This window comes from Alligator sinensis, unplaced genomic scaffold (assembly GCF_000455745.1).
Source record: "Alligator sinensis unplaced genomic scaffold, ASM45574v1 scaffold1216_1, whole genome shotgun sequence".
NCBI classification, from domain to species: domain Eukaryota; kingdom Metazoa; phylum Chordata; order Crocodylia; family Alligatoridae; genus Alligator; species Alligator sinensis.
This window is the reverse complement of record NW_005842018.1, coordinates 1,745,163-1,772,154: the sequence shown is the minus strand read 5'-3', so window position 1 is coordinate 1,772,154 and position 26,992 is coordinate 1,745,163. Positions and strand designations below refer to the sequence as shown.

Below are 26,992 nucleotides of genomic sequence, written 5' to 3'. Positions count from 1 at the left end.
TCCTTTAAAAAAAAGGTAATGAGGGGCCAATAAATTGGTAGTCAAGTGCTTGTATACAATAACTGTTTTCCCCCTCTATGTTATACTTAAACATGTTAATCGCACCTGATTAACATCGTATGTACATTTTGTGTATAACTGAATTGAGCTAAACAGTAAAACCTGTTTTACTTAATCTGTCTTTACTACCAGACTGGCTCACGTGTGCCTTGATTTGCAAAAACAGAAAAGCAGAACACAAAGCAAAACCCAGTCCGTTTATTTGCCTCTCCTTGGGCCTGTTTGCATTGCAGGCAAACCACATACATTTTTTTTTGCAGTTTCAATCCCAACATAATGAACTTGAGGGCTGCCACCCTATTTGTTTCCCTGCTACACAACTGCGGGCCTGTTCTGATTCTGGAGCAATTAATTTTTATTAGAGTAGTGCCCGAGGTCCCATTGTACTGCTGTTCTTGACTCCTTTTAATGAAATAGTCTATAGAGGGGGAAAAAAAAATTACTTAGAGAAAGGCTCTGAGCACATTTTTATTTCTATCTCAAATTTGTGGGCTAAATGCATTGTTGGTGATTAATTTGGGCCTTTTTAATCTTTGGAAAGATTAGTTACCAGCAAATGGCACTACCATTACCATTACTAATTGGTGCTATCCCCTCTCAAAAGTAACTGGGGGGAGGAGGCAATAATTCCCTCATTAGCAATCCAAATTTACAGAGAGGGAAAGACAAAACCATATGGTGCAATGCCCTTTCAGAGAATGGGGACTAGCTTGCGCTGTCAGTTCTGTCTAGCACTTGGTTAGCAATACGCATGATTATTTTCAAACATGGTTTTATTTCCAAGTGTAATGAATTCTAGCTTTCTACAGACTTTGGGTTTGGAAAGATTAATGCATGCTTCAGGGGTGTTTTTTTTTTTTTTTTAAATTTGCAGTGTTAAAATGTCAGTTTATGGAGAAGTAATTTTCATGGTTAGAGCGTGGAAATTAGATCTGTGGCTTGTTCCTGGCCCCACCATTGAATGCCTATGAGATACGGAGCCAAGTCACTTAACCTCTTAGTGCCTGTTTCCCCTCATCTTCAAATCCCACTGCCCACTCCAAACCCTACAGAGACTCGCTGGTGTGGATTCACTCTAAGTATTCAAATAAACATGATTAACTTTGCAGGGAAAAGCATTGATGATAATGGCGAGTGTTCATAAAAGCCCATTATGGTTCCAGGTCTGCTTATGCAGCAGTCCAGTCATTTCATCGTTTCATACAGCACAATTTTCTGGCACTACTGTTGCAAAAAGGTGTGGCAGCTCCAAGTTGGGGTGTCTCAATTTCTTGCCCTCCTTGTCTGGTAGACTCTATTGTTATTCTTAAAACACATGCACACATACACTCGTACACACTCACACTGTGTTTTTATCTTTTTAAAACTAAAGCTACCTTCAGTCTCTGCTTTTCACACCGTAACCCCCTCCAGCCGTTTTTTGTTAATGCCTTTCCCATAGGAAATCATCGTCATCTGCACTCACGAGTTGAGAGACGGGGTCAGGAGCCCCACTCCCATCTAGTGGCAATAAAAACAGCATAGCACCGTAGTGAAGACTAGATGTGCCAGCTTCAACACCCACCTAGATTGTGCACGTGTTCATTACAAAAGTGTCTTTGAGGCCTTTGTAGTTCAATGGCTTGACCTGTATAAAGCATTGCTCAAAAGTCTGTGTAAACTTGCAGCTCCTTCCGTCGCTCATTCTCATGCATTTTTCCTTTTGGTATCGGTAAACGGCTCTATTTTGCGTGGAACGTGGAAGAGTTAGTAATGTATAAGCTTGGATTTCTTATGGTCCCTTCTTGTAATTGGAAAATGTTGCCTAGTCTGCTTGTTGCTACACACTAGTACTGGGGCCCTCCCGTAATGGTGGACTGGCTCCTCTCGGACAGTGATATGTTGGTGACGAGCCCTTTGCTACACTGGCGTTAGCGAATGAAACCAGCTGAACAGTTTTGTGACTGCAGCTGTATGTCAAAGCAGGCTGTGCTTCCTTTTGATTTCATGTTAACCACTTTGTGCATAAATCTGCTATAATTGATTGGTTGGTTCTAGTCCAGTAATGGCTTTTGGCAATTTGTCACCTTCCTTATCAAATTATTAACCAAAAAAAAAAAAAAAATAGCTGTGTCTGTGGTAGTCTGTGCCAGCTAAGAGCCAGCAGTACTTGCCTCTGCTTTAGTTCATAGCCTGGTCAACCTTCTTGTCTGTCCTGTTTTAATAGTAGCTTCTCAAGATTGCATTATCAATCCCAGCCCACCCTCCAGTGTGTCTTCATCACGTTGGGGTATGCCAAGTTTTTGGCAGGGCTTGAAGGAAGATTAAAACCGTTTCCAAATAGCAAACTGCTGTGTCTGGAAATAGGCTTAAATGAGAGAGATTTTTGTGGCAAGAAACTGCTAAGCATGCTTGACTAGATGCCTTTTTGAGGGGGATCTTTGGCAGCACAGAACTGGATGTGATATTCTGACATGTCTGTGAAGGGACAAGCTTTTCTTTACAGTTCTTCAGAGAAGAAATACTTCAGGAGTAAGAGATTGACTTGGCAAATGTTGTCTCCCCAACCTTTCTACTGATGCTGTGTTGGCATCAGCTCATGGGTTGGAGAAATCCTACTCTTTATACCTGCCACAGAACACTAGGCTGGTGCCTAGACTTTGAAAGGTTTTCATGATTTGTTTAAATTAATCACTACCTGGCTGACTAGTGTAGTTATTCATGTGTCACCTATGCCCTTTGGGGCTGCAGGAGGCATCTACTAGTCCGTGGCAATCTGGTTGGAAATACTGAGATCTGTTGCTAGTTGTGGGGTCGGTGGTTGGTAGTGTTATCCTTGATCATGTTTTCGAGAAAAGTGCTTAGAGTTGAAGCTGGTGCCGGGTGACAGTGCATCTGGGTAAGGCAAATGAAGAGGCAGTGAGGTGATCTCAAAATGGCATTGATGTGATCAGATTGAGGTCAGGGGTTCACACTAGAGTCCCAGGCTTGGCTTTTTCCTGTCCATACCACTGGACATCAGCTAATTCTGGATAGAGGGGAGCATCCAGGAAGCAGCTATCATTGTAGCTCCTACAGGAGAAAAGGAGATTTTGCATTAGAACGAGCGTGGCAGCAGGCGTTCTTAGATTGAGCTGCAGACACAAAACACCAGGCAATAGGGATGGGTAGGAGATGAGGTGTTGTATGTTGAGTGGCACCATGGGGGCCTGCAGGTACTCCCAGAGTAGTCCCCACGTCCAGGACCCAAGCAGCTAGGCCCTTCCAGAAGACCTTGCTTTTACTTAAGTAATAGTAGCTGAACAGAAATCTTTCTCTGTTAGTCTAGTTTAGGCTCATTTCTCAAGAGGAAACTGAACTCCAATGACAGTTTTAGACCCCTTCTTGGAAGGGGGTATGTGCATGGTATCAATACTGATGACATTCAACAAAAGCCCATGATCAGTAATGCACTCACTCACAGGTGCTTCTGGCACAGCCAGGGAATGAAGGACATGGGCTTTATCCAGTGCATGTAGCTTACTGCTTTATGCGACGATGAATGGGACAGCTACAGCAAGAAGCCCTTTTCCTCCACTTTAAATGCATCCAACCTCCTGTGTTTATGCAGGTGGATAGGATATGCACACATGAACACACACCTCCTCTTATTCTGTGCCCTGGTCCTGACACCATCCCAGCAGCAATGTTGTGGAGGTTTCTCACCGGTGATTCCCCTCCCCACCTCCAAGCCAGAGGGGCTGGCTGTTGACTTGAGGGAAAATAAATGCTGCTGATTCCATGTCCGACTTGACAAGGAGCAAGAAACTTTTTGTTGGGATACTTTCTAGACAAGGAAGTCATGGTAATGAGTTGACAAGGATGTACCAGGAACAGATGTCAGGACTGCCTGCTGGCTTGCTTTCTCATATCAGTGACCTTATAAAAAGGAGGCCTACACTAGCGAGTAGGATCAGGACACTTGCACCCTGCGAGGATTCTACCATCCCCAGCATGTCACAGCAGCCCGTTCCATCAGAACATCCTTCCGTTGCCAAAACGGCAAAGGACTTTCTAGGACATACAGGGGTTGCCCTTTTGGAAAGACATCACGGCGTGTTTCTGCTTAGCTAAAGAACGCCATGTGTGGGGTACACCTACCGGGTGCGAGGAAATGCTGCTTGAGGCACCGATGGCTCTAAATCGCCTGGTATGACACATGCCCGGGTTCCAGTGTGTGACTGGCTGTACAGGGAAGCACCTATCCCATAGTGTCCAACACTTTTGCTGGGTACAGGGACTTTTGAGCAGCTTCCAGCTCTCAGATCCTGCATTGCCGTTGCCTCTAAGCTCATCCCTGAGAACTCGGTGGCTGTGATGCTTGTGGCTGTGTCCTCTGTGCTAGGGAGGCTCAGATTCAAGGGCCAGGAAGCCCCAGGACTGAAGCAGCTTAGCATTTCTGGTCTTCTCTCTCCAGTTCCCTTGCTGCTTTGGTTAACGCCCAAGGCAGCAGCCATCTGTCTAAGGTAAAACCAAGCAGCTCAGCTGCATTTTAAGAGCCTCCTGGTTCCAAACCCCTTACTAGAAAGCACAAGTTTACGGGTTAATTATATATTTTTGGGCTCGAAACAAGCAGCATATTCCATTTTGTCAAACTGTAGAGTAAGAGACTGGAGTTTCACAGCTACTGCAAGTTTTTCTGGGCCAATTTCCATTCCCCATGAGCCAGGGCAGGACTGTTCCTATCCATCTGTGTACTTGGCCCTATTACTGTAGTGGTCAGAATGCCTCTCCACTCACAGTTTTATCTTCCCGGCCCCACTGTGAGGTCAGAAAATATCATCCCCATGGTACAGATGGGGAGGGGGAGCACAAGGGATTTTCCCAGGGTCCTGCAAGAAGCATGCAGCTGCACCTAGAAATGTATCCAGGCCTTCTGCAGTCTACTCCCAAAAGTATGAGGAACTGCTCTTGCTCCCCATTTTGGTTCAGCACTTTGCTTAGACTGCTTTGAAACTGTCTGGCAATGAGGCATCTCTTGCTCCCTTTAGTGCTCTGTGCTTACTTGAGCCCAGCCTGGCTACTTGCATTGCAAAGCAAGTGGGCGTGAGGCCTTTAACCAAGAGGAACTGCAAATGTGCTGAATGGGTGAGACAGAGCTGCAGCATGAAGCTCACAGATAAATGCTTTCAGCTGGCTCTTGCAGGAGCTGAACAAAACCTCGCTCTCAGACAAAGGCCCACGCAGCTCAAGCGGTTGCTCCGTACAGACAGGAGGGCGTCAAAATTATTTGCACTGTATTTGCAGAATGCAAGCAACAGGGCAGAAGGATGAAAGAACAAAACATTCCCTTACTATACCTCTATTCATCAGTACTTTGGTGAGTTGGAGACTGAGACTCATCCATAGTGGGTGAGTTGTCTGTTGCTTCTCTGAACAAAGGAGAGCAAAAAAAGAGGAGGAAAGAGCAGAGAGGAAATGTTAAGGAGAAGAAGTGAAACAAGCATTGTTAAGAGCTTATTAATACAGTGGGAAAACAAATTGGTGAATCATTTTGAGACAAAAGAGTTAGTGACAAGGAAACATGTCAGGCAGAATTTGAAATCTTGGATTCATGCCAGAAAGTAACAAAACGGCAAAGTTTTCATTAGGCACCCAATAATAAACCGGACCTGCTTCTTGGAAACTTAAATTTTTTCCAAGCGTGAAACCAGTCACAAATTTATCTCCCATTACTTTTTTTTGTACAGTCTCTTTAAATGATAACAATTAAAGTCGTTCTGTTTCCACTAGCTGTGGATTTCTGATATCCTTCTGATGTGAAAGCCAGGGAGCAGTTCTGTTGAGTGGCAGATGCTGAGTCCTCAGGTTGTTGGCTGCCTTCAAAACAGAAAACTTCTCAACTGGTTTCAGATCAGCCTTACTAGTAGAGAGGGATAAGGCCAGATGGTGATAGAGGTTGAGGCAGAATCAAAACTAAGACCTCAAATGATGGAAATCTCAGCTGTCTGGCAAACTGGCAGAAGTTTCAGGTATTACAATGTTTTGTGTACCTCTAAATTATAGACTGATTTCTAGTTTTGGACTGGGACCTCAAAATACAACTGGTGAGTTTGGATCCCAGGAATTCATATTTGAGCATTTAGAAGTGCAAAGGGATTTATTTCAGGAGCTGAGGTCCTGTTCTTTCTCCCCCTTGTTCCCATCTGTTTCAAGGTCTAGTCTTAGCGTAGATGCTCCAGTGGAGACCAAGTGTAGTGACCAACTTTTCCTTACTCTTTTAAAACCAAACAGCAGTCTAATCTATATAGGAGGAGGGAAGGACTATGAGGCCCACCAATGTCTGTCTCCTATAGTGACTGCTGGATTAGCTCCCTGGTTTGTAGTGGACTGCTAGAGCAGTGGTTCCCAACCTTTTTTTACCGTGGGACAGGGCGCGCAAAGCTGGCCTCCCTCCCGGCATTCTCCCACCACTCGGCTTTAACCCTGGAAGCTCAGCTGTAACTCCAGAAGCCGCTAGCCTGGGCGGACAGATGGGGGTCCGAGCGGGGGGGGCTTGTGCCATGACCCGGCAGCCAACCTGCCGCGGCTGGGTACCAGGCTGTGGCCCGGTGTTTGGGAACCTATGTGCTGGAGGACAATTAACCTTCCCTAGGGTAGTGCTTCTAAAGTGGGGGGCCAGGAAGTCTCTTCTTGTAATTTCACAGAATCATGTACTGGCAGCATACAGGGAAACGGGAGGCTGGGTGGATCTAGGAAAGGATCTTTGCTTCACACCATCAGACGAATGAACAGAATGAAGATCCTGCAGGACCTGTGCCCTGGGGAAGCTTTCTTCCTCATCCCCAGGTACTGGAGTTACTATAGTTAAGCTTCCAGCTGTACCTGTACCATGTCTGAGTAGTTGTCCCAGTGGCTTGGGTGACCAGGGGGATGTTTATAAAGACAATTCGGCTGTGTAAGGTGATGGGGACCATCTGTCTCCCACCATTCACCTGGTACCAGAGAGAGCAAAGCAGGTGACGTGAAGATGCACCTGCCAGCACTAGATAAAAGGAGTGCTCTCTACACTGCTAGATTTGGACTGAAGCGAGAATGGGGAATAGAAGATCTCTCCCTGCAGACGAGGTACTGAGTCTCTGACGGTGTTCCCTTGCTTTATGCGCTCATCCTCCTTCTCAAGTGTCCTCCCCTTGCCCTCAGGAAAAGGCCTGGTTCCCGAAGAGACTTTCTGCCTCAGAGGTCTTATTTTTTTGGGATTCTTTCCTTGAAGGGAAGAGATTTGGGACACCGAGGGATGTTAGCTCTCAGGCCCTGAGACTCACCCAGTCTGCCATGCCAGGATGTGGTGGGGGCTGCTTGGTGGCGTAGCTGCTAGTTCGCTAGATGGTGTCGAGCTCCTCTGGCTGTGAGGTAAGGCAGCTGAAAAACAAGGAAGATGGGGGAAAAATAACCAGTTAGATGAGGGCAGGAGGAGGGTCAAGGTATTTCATCCCTGACAGCCCAGATGAGCTGCAACCCAGTGGGGAGTCGGTGCAGCATGCATAGCTGTGGCCGTTTGCACAGGTTGGCAGATGCTCCCTGAGCAGCGAGTGAATAGCTAGCTCAGCATTGCAAGTGTGTGCTCCTGACTCTGCCTTCATGTGGGTAGGAACATTTTGTCCTGCCCCAGTCTCCTTAATGGCAAAGGTCCTTCCATGAGAGAGGCTCATGTTCTCAGCGGGTGAAAGTGAACCAGTTTGTCCCGTTGCTGGTACCGCAGGTAATTCTCAGTGCTACAGCAGTGACTGCGAAGCTGCTCCTCCACCGGGTCTGATGGGGAGGGGCAAAGCTAGCAGTGCAGGTGGCACAGGCATCTCAGGGGCCATGTGCGAAATCCTGTGCTAGCAGCAGGCAGGGCTTCTGGCAGGGAGCTTCCAAACTCTAGAGTTCAGGCATTTGTCATAAGATTCATTCACATTAGGCCACAGTTAAATCATAAATGTAGGACCAGAAGAGATGATCTTAATGAGGACTTCTGTGCACAAATACTGTAATAGCAGTGCTAATTTTGTGGGGCATTTCTACTACAGGGATCTATGCGGGTAGAGGGGAATCCCATCTTACGATCATTGTGTCCTAAAGCTGAGCTCTGTGTAACACTTTCCCAAGAGTATAATCTTTGAAGTTCAACAGATGTTGATCTGCCTTGGCCGTACAGTCAGATTGTTTCTCACAAGCCCCCTCCCACAAGCTGTTGTTCTTACCTGTAGCTTAAACATGAGAAAAGTGCAAAGTCTAATTTGTTCTGTCTTAGCAGATGGCTCTATGGGTCAGCATCATCCTTTCTTCATATTCTAGCAGCTGGCTATTGGAGGACCAGACCTAGACTGCCCTCTGATCATGATGTGCCATGATCACCGAAAGCAAATAAATTATGTTCTACAGTTTTAGTGAAGTACAGCCTTAAGTAAGTCTCAGGAACTCACAGGGACAGTATTTTTAACTAGTGCTTTCTTTCTGGGTGTCCTATCTAAAACTAATGGGTTTGCAAAACTGGTCTCAATATCTATCTCGGTAGGAAAGCTCCTTAAATTTCAGCTATTTCCTGCTAAGGCAGAAATATCCTAAGAAAGCCTGAATTTCCTAACTAATGAAGGGGGAAAAATTTGCAGAAAAGAGTGGCAAAAGTACCTAACACACTAAGGCAGGGGTTTTCAATCTTTTTTTAATAAGTGTACCCCAGACAGCCCCCTTTTTAATAAGTGTACCCCCGGGGGGGGTAGCAAGTGGCCGGATGCAGGGAAGAAGGGGTGGCGAGTGGTGGCATTGCAGCATCTGTGCAGCCCTGCTCCTGAGAGGCAGCAGCACAGGGTGGTGGTGCTCTGTCCCCACCCGCCCCCGCATACCTTCTGGGACCGTACGTGTACCTCCAGTTCACAACCCCTGCACTTAGGGACTCCTAGGTAATGGGAATAAATCAACCAACAATTGGTAATGGAATAGTGCACCTTTCATCATCATATTGCCAACTCCAATCTGGCCCCAAGTCAGTAGTGATTGAAAATGATGGGCGGATGGCTATTCAGTGGTTTGTGTGAAATGACTGCAGTGGCCTTGACTCAGTTAGTGGTATGCAAGTACTGATATTTTTAAAAGCACCATCATGATTAATTGGCATGCACGACAGTGACCTCATTTGAGATGCACACAACTGAATGGGCCCTGGAAACAGAACCCCTGGAAGGGAGGTCTGCATGTCAAGGCTGATGCATGTGACTAGACAGGGTGAGGGAGACCTGTTATGATCCTGCCCATGATGTACCTGTTCATTGACTTTCATCAGCCTTTCAATCTGACCCACTGGTGTGGGTGAGAAAAGGTTGGGTAAACCTTATCTTAGTTCTTATGTCACTGAAACTAGTCAACAGAGGGCTTGATGCCAAGTATCTATTTAATTTTAAACTGCTGAATAGTGTCTCAGGCAAACTTTCCTCATTTGCTAATTTGGTATTTGTAACTTTCCACCATTATCTGACGGTGACGCTACAGAAGAGCCCAGAGACCCCAGATAAGAAGAGGACCCACAGTAGCCATGCTGCTCCTCATTAACCACAGCATCTGATTTCAGATGTGCTGCAAGATTTCCCCCAGGGTCAGCAAGCATCTCTGGTAGCTTGTGATCTAGTCAGGACAAAGATCTTGCCTTCCAGATGTTGCCCAAATCTTTTTAGTAGGACCATCTGCTCCTTGTTAAAGAACTATCTTTTAATTCTGCACCAGATGTTCAAATCACTGCTTCATTATGAACTTAAACTCTCTTACTCCTAGTAGATTTAGTTGGAAGGTGGCATCTTTCTGAATTTGGGAGCCTTCTACGTTGCGAATTTGGCATGGTGACCCACTCGGTGTCCTAGGACCAGTGTGTTCCTGCGGATGGGATTTTCTCTGGCACCTCTTTAGAGGTCTGACCCAAAGTCTAATGGAGCCTAGGGAAAAACTTCCACCGACTTCAGTGGGCTCGTGATCGGACCCTGGGGGTTTTTTTTTCCTAGCTTTTTGTAAAATTATTTCTTCAGAGAAATGTGATAGAGGAATCCTCCCCAAATGAGTGTCTGGGGTAAAATACACCTGGCCAACCTGGAGGACTGGGTATGCAGTATGCTGTACCCACACAAGGACAGGGAAAGCAGTCTGGTCTGATGCCGGTCACAGATTACCAGCTATTGCCCCACCAGTAATGCATTCCAACCAGTGCAAAAACTCCCGACCTGGCTCTTACCTGATGTTGCTTTACACATCTGAGGCATCCTCGTTACCCTGCTGTGCGCCACAAAGGTGCTTTGAGAAGATGTGCTGTACTGGGAGCTGCTGTCTGAGGATGTGGAGCTCGTGTGCGACAGGCGGCTGTGGTCCTTGTGGGAGGCTGTGGACCGTTGGTACCACAGCCGGAGTTCGTCTGACACGGCAGTCCTGCCTGAGCCCTTCTCATGGCCCTCTCTACCCAGAGACGGAGTCCTTATGATCTGAGACCGGGAAGGGGTCAGTCTCACCGAGTCCACTTCGTCCGCATGCCAGTTCTCCTTAAACATCCCCCCCGCCGTGTATGAGTTGGACGTTTTGAATTGTGCTTTCACGCTGTAGTGCCCCTCCTGGTCATTCTCCAGGCTCCGCACCACCACCGGTGTGGAGCTGCCCTCGATGTACAGGGGGTACTCTTTGATCCTGTACTGAGAGGACGGCTGGCTCTGGCTGTTCAGGTAGACCCCATGGTGGCCTGTTCCATTCCTGGCAGCCAGGTTGGGCATGCTCCCTGAATTTGAAGAGACTAAGTTCCCCGCTGACTTGTGTCGCTGCCTCTGCCGCTCTCTGGCTTTCGAGGGGGAGTCCTCTGCCAGCGTGGAGTAGTTTGGGTTCATCTGAGCAGGGTAGTAGTGCTCAGAGCTGGAATGGCTGGTGCAGGAGGAACAGTCATCCATGGGGTCGGAGCCATTACTGCTACGAGTCCTTGGGGTGTAGAAATCGGGGCTCCCCGTCTCGTTCTCTGAGCCGAGGAGTTTGCCTTGCGACTCCAAGCTGGAGCTCCTGTGTCTAAAGTGCTGAGCTAGGCTGTGCAGTCGGGTAGGGCTGATGTCTACTGACCTGTGGGGACCAGGAAGAGAGTTAGCATTTGAGTCAGCTGCATGAATGGGAGCTGCTGAGTGGCCTCTGAGCATTTTATGCCACAGCAGCACACTCTGATCCAGTCAGATGCACACAGATGAAGTCTGAGAGCTGCCAAGTACCTTCTGTTCCCACCAACTCCAACAGGAGCTGTGGCTGCTTGGCACGGGCCAGGATGTTGGGGACACGGTGCAGGAGGGTGTTCCTGGGAAGCATGAAATGCCCTTCTCTCTGCCCCAAGGGAGAGGAATGATACTGGGGAATGTGGGTTAGATCTCACTGAGTGCTTATGGGGTTGCAGCCCGGAGAGGTGGGTTGAAAAAGCAACCCAGCCCCCTTCCACTGCCCAGATGTGAGGCTTTCGGGCTACCAGGCTCCTTCGCAACCTTTGGAGCTGGCATGGCTACTCCACTAGCCATCTCCTTGGGAAAACCCTGTCATGAAAGTGCTGCCTGACATGGTCACATGTGCAGGTCAGAGACCAGCTTCTTCAGCATCCTCGTCTCTCCAGAGACACCCCCCCCCCTGCAAAGTGTAACGAATGCTGCCCATTATCAGAGCCACTTCTGTGGAGCACCTAGGTGTTTTTGCTGGTCTCTCCAGTGGTTTAAGTTTGCAAGAATGTCATGGTGTGAAGGTCCTTGAGCGAGCACCCAGAGCTGGCTTGTGTCTAAGGGTATGGATTCACATCCAAATCTGGGTGGTCTTTGTTCATACCAGACAGGCTTGCCCAGTGTTTAGAGAGCATCAGTCATCCATTCACAGAGCAGAAATGGTGCCATGTGACCAGTCACACAGCACAAATGACAAATAGCCAAGGTCAGGGCAAATAGTTCGTGAATGAGCCACAGGCTGAAATATGTTTGCTCAAACTCCCCCGTGCTGTTCAAGGCTGGTTCTCAAGCGCAAGTCAGGTGAAGTTTCCCACACCACAGACTAGTTGTTTGCTCAGCTCTCCTATGAACAAATGACATAGCACACAAGGCACTTCTATCCCAAAGCCCTTTGCAGACTTAACCCAGGCCCTTGTTTGGATCTCACTTGTATTGGGCATTTGTACACATGCATGCACCGCAGCACCGGGCACTTTTAAAAGCACCTGGATTTGTATAAATGGTGAAATGCACGTCAGCACTGAGAAAATGGCAGCAGCGTACTTTTGAACTAAAACACATCGATGGTGTTTTAGTTCAAAAGTGCACCGCTGCCATTTTCTGTGCGCTGACGTGCATTTTGCTATTTATACCAATGCACGCGACACAGCACTGGGCACGTCAGCTTGCGTGCTCCACAGAGTCGATTAACTGAGTCTGCTCCGACATGCTGGATTTCTGCTGTGTCGGAGCAGACAAAGATACGTGTATCTTCACTAAGGCAGCTCCATTGGTATCGGTGGAGTTACTCAATGTAAGTGAGATCAGAACCAGTCCCTTGAGGAGGGATTGCCAAAACTGGTTGCAGCTGGCTCAGCCCTGTCCCCTCCTGCCCCCCAGGCACTAGGAGTTTACCAGGACAGCAGAACAGGGCCAGCATTAGGCTGTTGCGGAAACCCTACCGGCGCTAACTACCATCCCCTCAACATAGCTCCCTCAAGCTGCCATCTTAATTCATCGTGGTGTTCCCAGTACCATTTTATTTGACCTGCCTCTTGCTTGGTCACTTGTGCCAGCTTTTCCTGGACACACACACACTTGTATCACCTCACAGTCTGCTGCAGTGAGGGAGGAATTCTTTTGCTTCAGCTTGATCTGCAGGAAAAATTAATGCTTCGTCTTGAATTTAACATTAGTAACAGCTCGTCACGCCAGCAAGGGCTCAGGAATCTTGCAAAACCTAGAACCGTGTTCAAGGTTTCATCCAAAGGACTGGTCAGCTTGATCTCAAGTGAATGCAGGATCTATAGCCTGATTCTCTCTCGAGGACGGCACTTCAGCTGAGTCTTACATGCTGGCTTAAGCACTTGCCTGAATCGGGTCCTTCACCTTTGCAACATGAAAGCAAAGCAAAAGACAACACCCTGGCACCCATGGAGGGTGGTGAGCTGCTCTGGCAGCAGGACAGACTTACCTCGTGGAGTGGACATAGTGTGGACTGCGTACCCGTAGATCTGGCGTGGATGGCATGCTGGACTGGGAGTTCCAGTGCGGGAGGCTCCTGATGGGGCTGTTCTGCAGGGAGCTGCTTCCTCCAGCCTCTGCGCAGCTTCCTGTGCTGGGGAACCGCTTATGACTGCTGCAAAGCAAACAAAGCATTTCACTCTTATGCTCTCCACCAAGAAGCCCAGTGTCCATGGGCCAAATTCAGCTCTCTGTTACATGCGTGTGAGCCCACTGAAGTGGACTGAGTTCCACGTGTGCAACTGCCACGTGTGCAACAATGGTGTCACATGCCTTTTTACAGCAGCCCCGGTTCAAGTGCAAGCCCTGCTCAAGTGACATGGATGCAGCAGCCATTTCTGAGAGAGACTGTCCTCTTTCCTTTCAGACGGCCTTTTGCAGTAACAGTAAGCTACCCACCAGCAGCTTGATTATGCCTGTTAGTGCCTGTTCTGCATGGCATAATTATCCACTAGAACAACCACATATAATTTGGGGAACTGATGACTTTGTTGTGCCATTTGGGAAGAGCTTTCATGATGAAGTCCTAGGCTACAGACCACTGCTCTTTCCCCTGGTGTTCCCAGCAAGAGTCCTCATTACCGTTCCAGCCAGGCACCTCCGGGAATGAGGACCATTCTCGTGGCCAGCAGTGGCCGAATGTCTGACTCACCTGGAATGAGCATGCGAGGAACGTTTTTTGACCTTCTCATAGGGCTCATCCAGGGACGACTCACTCCACATCTTGGGCTTGATCGGGGACTTGTCATAGTCGTTCCGGTGGTAGTGCATTTGTCGGAGCCCCTCCAGGGACTGCGGAGGAGGTGGTCTGTTATGCAGGGGCGGCCGGGGAGGGAGTCCTTTGTGAGGTGACTGTAAAGGGGATATGGTGCTGGTAACCTGAGAATCCTCTGCAAAGAGAAAGCATACTTAGGAACCACATCCTTCTTCCACGGTGCTTTCTTTCACCCACCAATGGAGACAGTGCCTCAGCTCAGAGACCTCTCTCTCACTAGGCACCCTCCCTGAGTGCCACTCTTATCTCCTTTCCCTGCTTGATCTGCTGCTCTTTGTGCTCCCTGCCCCATCTCCTACTGCATTGCCTGCCCTCTCCCTCGCATGCCACACACAGGTTGCCTGTGTGAGAGAGAGGCCCTGTCCCAGCAAGGAGGATTCCTAGTGGTTGTGGATTTGCTCCAATACATAGGGACCTCTTCCCTACAGATTTCATGCTTAAATCTACTTATGTGGTGGGGGGGAACTGAAAGGGGTTTTGATAAAGGGTACTTATTGCTTGGAACGATGTGCTCCAAAAAGCTCAGGTTGGCGTGTCCCATGGGAGGATTTCCTCCACCTTCCTCATCATGTATCCTTCCCTTTCCACTGCTAGGTTTCTAGAGTATGTATGGACAACATACCATCCTCAAGAACGAGGGCATCTGAGAGGGAGCTGTCCTCACTGGCAATGTTTCCTTCTGGGAGAAGAAGAAATATAGAGCCATTACTGTTGCAGTAATGAACTTTGAATCACCATGTGATTTCCCCCACAGAACATTCAAGCACAGGCATCTGCCTCCACTTCCCCAAGAAGCAATAAGGTTTCTCTTAGTACAGGCCAACTTCCTCGGTCCAAACACCCACGAGAGACCCCTTGACTTCCGGCTTACACAACTGGTGTGTTTTCACAGTAGTATTCCTTAGTATCAGGCCACTGAGTGCCCCGTGCAGCAGCAGAACAGCTACCCAGTCCTTGTGCCAGAGCTCCTCTGACCTGCATTTCATTTTCTTTCTCTCTCTGTCTCACACGCACACACTCACACACACTCTGCATGCCTGTGTGCACTGACAGTGAATGGAGAGGAACTCTCTCGCAGTGTACCTGCAGCCCAGTTGAGGACACTTTATAAGTACAAAAAGAAGGGAAAAGGGCAAAATGAGCGAGAGAAAAAGGCCTATTCTTTTAAGCCTATGAAGGAGGCTTTTTTTAAAAAAAAGCATGTAAATGTTAATTAAGTGTCTTGAGAAGACTATTCTAACAAATGCAATGATAACAGCCGTCATGATTCCTTGATTTTATTTAAGGAACCCAATCTCTTTTACTAATATATTCATACCTCTAGTGCAGGTATTACCATACTCATTTTACAGGTGAGTAAGCTAAGTACTCAGAGGACTTGGTGTCACAGCACAGAACTCACCCTTGTTCTGTGAGACACCTCACCACTTGTGTGCTACTGGAGTCCCATGTCAGCCTGCCAGACACCCATGCCAGCCTGGACAAGCAAGAACTGGTACAATATAAACCCCTGTGGTCCATGGTTTTTCCCTGTATAAAGAGGTCTCTGAGGGGGAGAAATGCAATACAGAGCAGAGGTTAGAGCAGGACTATGGACCTTGTGACCCCTGGGCTCTATTCCTAGCTCCAGCTCACTGTGGGTGCAATTCAGTCAAGGTGAAGGTATCAAGGTGTATGTGTTACTGCATGCTGTGAGGTCCTGAATACAGCTCTGGTGTGCAGACGCTAGGCCCCCCCGCAAGCTCTACTTACCATCTATGATCAGGGAGGCTCTCTGCGTTGGCTTTTTCCCAGATTTGATACGATACTCATTGATGGCATTTTCAATCTCCTGCAGTTTCTTCAGTGCATTCAGGTAAGAGGTTTTCCTTTGCTTCTTCAGCTTTTTGCTGACGTTGGGGTCACTGGCTAGGCGTCGGGCAGCCTCGGTGATCTGGGACTGGATTGCAAATTCCCTCTCCAGACGCTCCAGCTCAGCTTCCTGTCAAACAGGCAACAGATTCCAGCTCTCATGATTTCAAGGTGTCAGAGGTCAGATCCTTTGCCTGGTTCTAGGGCCAAACACTGTTGACTTTAACAGACTTAGGTTGCTTTCCACCAGCTGAGGATGGAATCAGCGCCGATGATTTACTCTAACAATGATTCAATCTAACTACATGTGGTCAGTCTGGCAGTGAGGGCAGCTGAACTACTGAACTTGCTCATGGCTTCACAACTATTACTCTTATGTGTAAGGGATCACCTACACATGGATGCATGATATAACCTTTATGTTGTGTGTGTGCTGGCTAGGGGCACAACGTTGTCTCACACACACTATTTGCTATGCGTCCTGGTGGTGTAATGACTGTACCCCAACCTTTCTGTGTCACCCTTAGCGCTGGACTCAATGACAGCCTGTTGCAATGTTGAGCGTCCATGCAAAACCACGACATGTCAATGAAACACTGCTGATAGTACTTTTACCGTGTTTGTACAGAATTAAGAGGTTGCATTTGTCCCAGGTGCAGGCTCACTGCAATCCGGGGATGACTCTCATCCAGCACAATTACTGTGATGTGATGCGTTACAAGACTGAGCCATTAACAGGAGTTGTGCAAAATGTCAGCACGTGAAAAAATTTTCCTGAAAGATTTTGTCTAGGCTAGAAGGTTGGAAAATCACCCACCGCAGGTTTAATGGAATCGGGGCCAGGCTCTTAGAAGGTAGAAACTGTCATAGATCCATTATCTTTAGCTCCACATCAGTCAGTGGAGCTATATCAATTCAACACCCACAGAGAATCTGACCCTTCATCTTTTGCCTGTGTAGATAGGGATGCAATTTTCTGAGATGTCTAAAACCCTTAGGCACTCAAATCCCATTAGTTCTCTTAGAACCAAAGTGAAATGGCAGTTTTGCTATTAAAACCCTATAAAGGGAGACTCTAATGAAGTGTAAAGTAAAAAAAAACAAACCCCAAACCTCTACTCTTTTCTTTCACAAACTGCTGGGACACATGCTTATTCACTGAATATTCACTGAAACACTCCCGCTATTCAAACCCCCTCTCTCAACCGACTCGCACGCATACATACAGGGCAAGCTGATGTGGGATGAATTAATCCCTGCTCAGACTGAGATGACTCCGAAGTTTTCATTTGGGACATTTTGGCTTAAAAATCCCCCTTCTGTCAGTGATGAGTCAGCACCGTTTTAAGGCTCTAATTACGGTTCCCCTCACATTACTGCAGATTGAATGCCTGCTTTTTTTTTTTAAGGCGAGTTTTGCTTTGAAGATCCCACGAGCTCTGTCAACACTAAACTTATTAAAAGCGGCGGAAACACAATGGCGTTATAAGGCCTAGAACCCATTCTGCTTCCTTCTCTCACAACTCCCACGGCAGTCAGTGATGGAGGATTAAGGACAGCGTTAAGGACGATTAGAAAAGAATACAATTAGGTTTCAGCCTCACCATCTTTGCTCAGACAAAAACCCCACTGAAGGGGCTGAGATCTGGCTTGAACTGGCCATTCCAAGTTTAGCGTATTCATTTTTATGACACCCGTAAACCACCACCTTCACTTGCCTCTCCTCATTAATGACTCTTTTTTTTCCCCCAACATGATGCCTTAACAAATACTACCTGGGAGCACCAGCACTCCCAACCATTTGCCTGTGCTGCAGGCTCATTGGTGTTTTTTGTTCAAGCCCCAGGTCCTGGAATCGTGATGACATTTAGGTTTAAAGGACATTTCTAACCCTCAGGACTGAGGCTTGAAAATGCAAATCTCAAAGGCTCAAAAAGGCTTTGGCAAGCAAAACAGAGGTCAAAGAGCTATTATTATTACTTCAAAGTTTGGGAAGCCTGTTCTATCATTGTGAGGGCTGGCAATACTGTGTCACCACGATGTACACCAGCCAGCGCCCCCTCTTAACAGGAAAATGAGATCTGGGAGCTAGGAGATCAGAGGATAACGGGCTGCGCGGGCTTTTAGGAGTCGCTGGGCAAGACAGCACTTTCCTTCTCAAAGCTCAGTTCCAAGCGGCAAAGTAACGAATATTTTAGGTCAATGGCATCCCTCTCGCTGGCTTCTTCAGGAACAAAACTGAAGAGCTCAAACTGCTTATTTTTTCAGCAGAAGGAAAATGCCAAAAAAAAATTGATGAGCAGTTAATTCTCCAGTCAAACCAAGCCTCCCTGCACCCTCATGCCAAGTCTCTCCTGCCATAAAATGAAAGGAAACTTAACACTCCCCTATACACAAATGTCTTGAGACAAATAAGTCTCTGCAGACAATGGCTTTTCTGTGAATCCCAGTCCCGCCTTCCAGCTGCTCTGGGCCTGTTTTCACAGCCATGGTTCAGGGCACTGACCCAACCCATTGCAGGGGCGAGAGCACAGAGCAAACACTCCCCGCAAGCTTAGAAAAACACAAGTCAGGCTCCCTGTGGGAAAACCGAGTTCTCCTTTGGGTGGGAAGGGGCCTGTCCTGCAAGCACACGGTGTCTTGGAGGGAATGAGTCCAAGGTGTTCAGAAAGGAAATGGCTTTAGTGCTGAGTGAGACTCATTGCAGAAAGGGAGAAAGAAAGAGCTGAGATTGGGTTGTAGAGCTGGCTCAAAAGACTAGTGCCGTGTTTCCCAAACTTTCAATACCTGGGGCACACTTTCTTTCTGGAATAAAATTGGGTGCACACGTGTCTCTTACACCCAGAGAGATGTATATGTGCACGGATACAACTTATGCAGCGGCGCCTAGCCTTTTGGCCTGATCCAGTCATGTGCGGCCAGCGCAGCCACAGCCCGATCCCATTGCACAGGACCAATGTGGCTGGAGCCCAATCCACCACGCAGGGCTCGGAAATTTTGTGCAGCAGCCACAGCTTCCCCACCACCACATTTCCAGACCTGTGGGGAGCCCCTGGGCCAGATGGCTCTGTGGGCCAGATTCGATATTGAAAAAGTATCATTTTTCTGCCACTCTTGTGTCTCTACCCAGTGATTCCCAAAGGGTGTGCTGCGGCTAGAGACAGGGATGGAGACACACGACTACCTTTACTCACAGGAGCAAGCTCTACTGCCCCAGTGATGCTAGCTGGCAAGGGCTGATTGTGCTATTTGCAGGACCAGGGCCATAACTAACATACCCAAGGCTACACACACTCTCTGTGTCAGAGCCAGTGACTCCTGGCTCAGGCCTGTACCCTGACTCCCCTCCCTTCTCTGCTTCCACATATAAACAAAGACAAGGCCTTTTGAACAGTAAATTCATTTAAAAAAAAAGAAAAGAAAAGCTGGAGCCATATGTCCAGGGCTGCCCTGGGTGTACAAGAGCCGGAGAGCTGAGACCAGAACGGAAGGCAGATCCTCACCTCTCCCTTCGGCAGGATTTTCTGTTCATCCAGTTTAAAGGCAGTCCCTATTCTTCTCCGTACGATGGGTGGTTCCTCCCCTGGGTCGAGGGGGTACTCTCTGGGCAGCTTTCCTGTGAGCTCCTGCAAACATAAAATGCCATGAGTGAAGCTGGGAAGTTTCCAAATCAAACCCATCCTGGGTCTAGCTCTAGATTGGAACAATACTCAGAGAAGTGATGGTAGTAAAAACAAGTCCCCCAGGGTCTCAGGCTTACAGCTTCTCCGTCACTCAGATGTGCTTTGCTGATAAATACAGAGACGGTTCTCTTAACTGCCAGCCCTGCAAACTCAGGCCAGGATCTGACTGTCAGCTGGGTGCTTCTGGGCTAGCTGACCATCAGCAGCAATAAAGATACTCAAGATGATGACCTGCCTGTGTTGGTTTTCTGGAAGGATCATCCCCCAAGGAGTCTGCCTGAGCTAGGATACACTCCAGCTCACAGTCTTTCAGCTGTCCTGTCTCTGGGCACCAGGGAGTAAAAGTTGTTCAAACCTTATCTTTGAAAGGGAGTCAGCAGGTTGGACTGTGAATTCCCACCGGGAGAAAGGAATGGCCGCTTTTACAATAATTTTTCTCATCGTAACTGCACTATAAACTACTGCAACCTGGTTCGTGATCTGCCTGAGATGAATGCAGTGAAAGGGGCCATTTCCAGGGGTGCCCGATACCTCATTACCTGTTTCAGAAATCTTATGAATTGAAGTCCCTGCCAAACACGGAGTGATGTCATGCACAGTTTGGAAACGACACCAGGCGATGCCGTGTTGGCGCAAAAGGGCCATTTGCAAACCAAGAGATGCGTGGTGGAATATATTTGAAGCATTCAAAGGAGTGAGTGCCAATATTGCTGCTAACGCGGTGGTTTTTCTGGTATGCATAATACATCCCTACTGATCTCAATTAAAGGCATGCAAATGCTTACACAGAAATGCAAGCGCGCTGCTACAAGGAACAACTCGGCGTCTTGGGTTGAAAAGTCTCTGTGCTGAGGACAAAAGGCTTTTGTATTCTGTTACACCAGGTTTGAGAGGATCCAGCTGGCAAAAAACCCTAAATCATCTGAATCCCATATAACAGTGGCTGACCTTAATGTGCAGTGTAGAGCTGAGGCTCTCTGCCACCCTCTTCCCCCCAACAGCCCTCCCTCCCCCACCCGCTTCTTGTTTCTTTCTACTGTTTTCAGGTCACTGGGAAATGAGGCCGTGGCCTTTTCAATCCTTATCTTCAGCAGTTCCCAGCACAATGAGTTTCTAACCCCCACGCCGCACAATTCCCATTTTCAAGATGCATTGTGAAAACATCCCCTGGGGAGGTCGTTTCAGCCCCTCTTTGGTAACATGTTTATTCCACAGCACAAAATAGCTGGCTATAAATAATGCATCAAGGTACAGGTCCTCATGGGCTGTACTTCGGAGTTAGGGGCGCAATCACTTTATAACCCAGAGTTTAACATGAAGCGGAGCAGTGAGTAAAGAGTTAACATCTGTACGGGCTTCTTCCACAATCCCCGGGATTCTGGGAGAACATAAATGCAGACCACTACACTGCCACCCTCCATGGAAAAGTCCTTGCAGGCATGATCCTGAAATTTAATTTACATTAATAAGTAACGGAGGCAGTAGTGGGCTCGGGGTAACTTGATGCCACTGTCCTTAATGTGTCGGGCCAAGCCGGCTGGATTATGCCCATACTGCAACCCTTCTGTCTTGTTCTCATGAAGCGATTTCCAGCTCAAACCCATGGCCATCTGAGAGGAAACATCTCAAAGAAAAGAGCCAGTGAAATGTTTTACTATGTTCTATGGATGAGCCAAGCTAAATTGCTGCCACCCTTACTCGCTTGAGTCATCCTGCTAAAGCCACCTGAGATGTCTCATGTGACACAGGATGGCTTCTGTGAGTAGGGGTTGTGGGATCAGGCCCTCAGAGACTGCCTCTGTTGAAAATGTTTTTTCTCGTATCTCTTCGCAGGTATTAAAGTTACAGCCAAGGGTAAATCAAGGGCAAGGAGAGTTTAAAAACTGCACGGTGCCATTTTCCCATGCCTTTTTTTTTTTTTTTTTTTTTAAAGAAAGTGATGTCCACAGTTTATTATTAAATAATCTCCCAAAAGTCCCAGCACCCCTGTTCAGAGCCAGTGATTTTTTGTTAAACTTGGACTTTTTGGCTAGGGACTAAAATTACACATAAAATGGTATAAGCGATTGGAAAGCGTTTCAAATCTCTAACACGACAGAAGTTCAGTGCGCATAAACTGCTTTCAAAATGGCTGAAAACGATTTAAGATAAATCTGGATAGATGGAGTATCAGACTTAACTGATTTAGGTTAAATCAGTTTATTGAACTTCTGTCCCAGATCCCCTCCAGATTCCAGTTAACTCACAATCCCCCAGCATCCCAGGATGCTTTGCACCTCCCCCACAATTCCCCCCCCCCCAAGGCTAGCCCAAGGCTTGGGCTAGCCTTGGTCCAAGCTATCTGCTTCAGCCACTCAGGGAAGCATGCTGTAGTGTCCCCCAGCTTCTGGCCTTGGCCACTGCAGGCAGGCGGCTGCATTTCTGGACTCAAAAGTGAATGTCTGTTCATTTGCTTATCGGTTCAACCTGTGCAGCTTAGACCAACCTGTGAAAATTGAACTGATTCAGTCTCCGGCTTTTTGACTCTCTGTACTTAGCCTTCCAGACTTGGGAAACAGCATGGAGAGGTGTGTATGTGAATGATCCAAGTGTAAGGTACATATGAACTGCTGCTAGTATTTATGATGTCTCCAGGCACACTTGCAGCACGGATCTTACTTTTTCCAAGAGTTGAAATGGATTTATGTCTACACTGCTCTAGTTTAAATCAACCCAGACAATAATTAAGCAGACAAGTGCAAAGTACAATAGGACCTCATCACGTGGCACTTAGTTTCTCCCACGCTACCTGGGCCAGAGGAGTCAGTTTCTCTTGACGGGGTTACTATCACATTAACATTCTTCTCTACTGTGACAGAGGGACCCTGCCCCATGTTTCTTATAGTAAATACTGCACAGTGAAGGAATGCAGCCAGTGCATCCTCTGAGACATCCCACACCACACACTATCCTCTAATGGTTTCTACTCTGTGCCGGCCTGTAGAATTGCACCGGGTGTCAGACAGTACAGATCTGCTATAAAATATCCCGGAGATGCAGAGGGTGCTGGGGAACGGGCAGGAGAAGGAATATGCCCGAGGCCACTTCAGCACTAGGGAATGAAAGTACATTAGCCTTATACACACCTTTTCCCCCTACTGTAGACAAAGCCAAAGGGACATACACCAGACTAGCTAAGGTCTCAAGTCCAGTCCCATGGAGTTCATAGATTTCATAGACAATAGGGCTGGAAGGGACCTCGGAAGATCATCGAGTCCAGCCCCCAACAGTTAATAGCAAACATCCTATTTCAGAGGCTGACCAATGCATCTGCAACTCTAATGATTTTGGTGGGACTGAGCATGCTCAGCATGCCCTCAGGATCAGGCCTTCTGGGTGCCCAATTAGCTTGCAGCCATGCCATCTTCTATATATGCTGGGCTTTGGGGCAGTGCAATATTTTGCACTGATATGTCGGGGGGAGGAGGGGTGGTCAATGCAAGGTGCTTTGTAAGAGATGCCTACGGAAAGCTTTGCTCCTTCCCGCTTGGCCTGGGAAATGAGGGCATGAGCACAACACAAGCAACACAATTTTCCAGGGTCATGAGACTGCCATTGCTTACCGCTTCTCGGAGACACAGCTTCTTGAGCTCCTCCAGTCGCTGGCGTAGCGTCTCTTCCAGCGCTTCCTGCCTGGATTTCAAGGCAGCCAGCATGTCCTTCTTGGCAGACTGAGAGCTATCCGACTCTTGGGAACCTATCAATAAACAATGATTTCACTAGGCCTCAAGGCCAGCTGACAGCAAAACACACATCTGGAGCATTAATGAATTTCACCAAAGCTTGTGCTTTGGATGCGGACTTTCCAAAAAGGAATCAGGCTATGAAGCGAAGCAGGTGTTACACAGACGCGTTTGTTTATGGCAAGTTCTTAAGGCTTAAGCGAACAGAACGAGGTTAGACATCCCAGCACGCGAAGGCATTTGTAGTTCTCTATTATATAAATAAAAGCAAGCTGGTTACTTTTGCTTGAAGCTACTTTTGAAAATGCTACATGCAGTTCTCAAGAAAGCTCCCAGCAACGAGCAGCACCAAAGATGCATTCTCACGGATGGAGACCAGCAGAGGCTATTCCAGTCATCCAGCTGGACTTCCTACACAGACCTGCATCCAGTGGTGCCCGCAGCTATCCCAAAAAACTTGTGGTTAACTCTAGAGGCAAGGAGGTTTTTTTTCCCCAGTGATATCTTTTATTGGTTTTGAACTACCCTGTGATGAAAAAAACCCCACCACGATAGTTACCAAAGTTAGATTTGTATAAGCCATTTGTAACCCTTCCCCACCAATAAAGAGATAGCTAGTGGCTTTATAGCAGTAGTTGTTCCTTAGGAATAGGTAAGGCAAGATATTCAAAACTGGGTGCTTAAATAAGCAGCTTGATTTTCAAGGTGCCAAGCACCTTGTAGCTCTTGCTGAAGTCAGTACCCTCATGCTGGTGTAAATTCGGAACAAAACAGCATCCGAACATGGCTGGGGTTTGCTACTTCATTTCTTTCGAGAAACATATCAACCAGTTTCTAATTTACCTGAATGACCCACACAGCATTGTCCAAGGGCTCCATGCTCAAGGGTGGTGTGGTGTTGGTTGGGTGCTTGATTGCTGAGCCCTCACCCTCTGAAAATCAGGGCTACCTAAGGCACTTTAGACATTGTCTAGCTAGGGAAGCCTGTGCAAATGTAAAGCACACCAACTCCTCTTCAGGAACTCCCTGTGTGGGCACTCATAGCAAATGTATTTGCCATGAATGAAGCTGCCTTGGATCAAGAGGGTCCACATGGAGTTAGCACAGAGGAGTGAATTCTGCACTGTAAGTTCACACCTGACCTGACTGCACACTGAATTTCCCATGCAGACAAGCCCTTACGTTGACCAATGCTTTCAAACATGTTCCTGCATGCTCCACAGGGCTGAATCATCCCCCACAATACCTATTTTTCATAACAGTGGCTCCACAGCCTTTGTCAAGCAAGGGATTACAGGTTCAGGCTCATGTTGGCCACATTGTCAGATGTTCAGACGTGCCTTCAGCAGGTCAGCCTTGTGTGGAGTTTGCCGAAAGCTCTGCTGAGGTTGTTCACTCCTTTCCAGGTGAACCTGGGGGGGCGAATTTCTGGTTTTGCACCAATCCCAGGTGAAATCCACCCTTTCAGCTACATTTTGTTTTGAGTTTCTTTGCTTCTACTTTTCTCTAAGACACTTAAAGGTGGACTGAAAGAAACCAACCCAACCAGCCCAAGGGGAGCATGTACCTCAATACACCTTTCCCATCACTACTGTGATGCTTGCCCAGTAAATGTATTCACTTGATCTGTCAGTAACTCTCTCATTTGTCCCATGCATACAACTACTTCAGTCACTGGGATGTGCTGGGATTGCAAAAATAGAACTAAATTCTCCGAGAGATGAGTTAGATTCTGGGAGAGAAAGGCTGCTGCTTTACAGAGCATCCTCCTCAAAAGTCAGGACAGCTTATGTGGTACCACACCTATTTACTTGCCCTGAAGTCAAAAATGCCAAACTCATTGCTCTTGGCTCTTTTTATGCCTGTATGCCTGCCCCAGAATAACACATGTTCAACCCAAGCAAGGCATTTCACTACAAGAACGTAAGAGGTTTTTCCCTAGAAGAATTTCCATTTTGCATTTCATGTGCAGGATACATTCCCCTAGTCTCACTCTAAAAACAACTACAGAAAGCACTTACTGGTGGCAGGTGAACTGCTGAACTCTCCTGCTCCAACACTGATGAACTACTAACCATCAACAAGCAGTTCATGACCCCCTTGTTCCCTCCCACGATGATCTGTTCCTTACCTTTTGCTGTTCTGGTAACTTTATGCACGCCTTTTTTCTTTTTGTTTTCCTCTTTCACTCCTCTCCATTCCCCACCCCATGACAAAAATCCAGCTTATTTTTAAATGCTATTAATATCTGTACCACCTATCAACCATAGCAGCTAGACAGGCACTTCCGTTGCAACAGTAAAAAAAAACACATACATTTTATGCACTACACCTAAGAGTTGGATGCTTTCATTGACATGCTCAATTATGGGTGTGTCTGCCATAAGGAAATGGACTGTTTGTAACACAGCTCATCAAACTGACCTGTCTTCATCACAAACAGCTCAGTGCGTTTCCACTAGCTGTGCTAGATCTGTGCAAGAGCCACATTAGCCCTGCTTGAGACCTTTTCGTTTGCAATGACTAGTTGGCACCCAATCCCATCTCGGTTCCTGGCACAGATCCTAGAAGCAAAGCACTCTGATTCATGGCAATGAGGGATAAACAAGGGGAGGACTAGCAGAACCATTTTCAGCTTGTCTGATGTCCCGCTGGCACTAAACCAGTTCAGTTACCAGTTCAGACACTAAACCAGTTACCCCAACTGGGCCCTCACATGGGAAAGGTCTCTAATACAAGCTTTATCTGACTGTTCGGGGCCCCTTCATGCAAAAACAGATGAGCCCAGGCCTGATGACTGCTCGGGCGTTTTGCAGGACGTATCTATTTCTGCAGCCTTTCGGAGAGGGCCTGGGCTGGGGGTTTGGACTGTGCTCTCCTGGGGGAACCCTCTATTTTTTTTAAATGCAAGGTTGGATTCTTTATGTGTGCTCTCAGACGCTGTGGGTCTGAATCACTCTTCACCCAGGCAGGTACAAATCAGGACTGAACTGTATCAAAGTCAACCGAGACACGCTACTGCAGAACCGAGCTCCATACTGTGGTGAGCCTAGCACGTTGAGGGGAGGCTCTCTGCATACCAGTAACACAAATCCATCCTCTAGCACATCTGTGACTACAGCCCCAGTGTTTGACTGAACTCTAAACAACCCAAATGAAATCCAAACACATCAGGAGAGCACATCAACAAATGCTGAACGAAATTAAACCAACCGGCCAGACTCTGTCCAGGAGCAATCAGCTATACTGAGGGTCACAAACTGCACTGAGTCTGGGGTCCACCCAGGCCATCTGAGAAAGCGAATGCATAAAACGTGGGGATTCCCACCATGCTGACCAACAGAAAGGGATTTCTATCAACTTTTCCTACCCCTGAAGGATATATCCTTATATTTCATTTCCTGCCCCTGCACTGTTAGGTCTGCAAACACCTACATGATTCACAAGATAAACCCAGAGCTTTCAAACAGGAATTCAGAGCATCAGAAATATTCTGCCCTGCTGCGGTCTTTCTGAGCTCCTCGCATGCAGCAGAAGAATTGCTCTAGTATTTTTCTGTACTAGGCTTGGCATTTTCCCATATTGCCCATTTTCCCTTGATTTTTCCCATATTGAATTCACATAGAAGTCCACATTTTCCTATGTGGTTTTTGAACCACCCGATGGAACGTAATAGAAAATGAT

At 47.4% G+C, this 26,992-nt stretch overlaps 1 protein-coding gene across 3 annotated transcripts in view; it reads right to left on the bottom strand.

Moving 5' to 3' along the window:
- Window positions 1–564: 564 nt before the first annotated feature.
- The window catches only part of FRMD4A (FERM domain containing 4A), a 287,505-nt gene continuing 261,077 nt past the window's right edge, over window positions 565–26,992 (bottom strand). For all 3 annotated transcript variants that reach the window (XM_025202284.1, XM_014519241.2, XM_025202285.1), the window contains exons 15-23: window positions 23,189–23,322; window positions 19,407–19,529; window positions 15,805–16,033; window positions 14,675–14,731; window positions 13,930–14,167; window positions 13,228–13,392; window positions 10,280–11,139; window positions 7,344–7,440; window positions 565–3,111 (exon numbers count right to left, since the gene is read on the bottom strand). In XM_025202284.1, coding sequence (XP_025058069.1) covers window positions 3,009–3,111; window positions 7,344–7,440; window positions 10,280–11,139; window positions 13,228–13,392; window positions 13,930–14,167; window positions 14,675–14,731; window positions 15,805–16,033; window positions 19,407–19,529; window positions 23,189–23,322 — 2,006 coding nt within the window. In that variant the 3' untranslated portion in view covers window positions 565–3,008. The remainder of the gene's footprint in view (window positions 3,112–7,343; window positions 7,441–10,279; window positions 11,140–13,227; window positions 13,393–13,929; window positions 14,168–14,674; window positions 14,732–15,804; window positions 16,034–19,406; window positions 19,530–23,188; window positions 23,323–26,992) is intronic.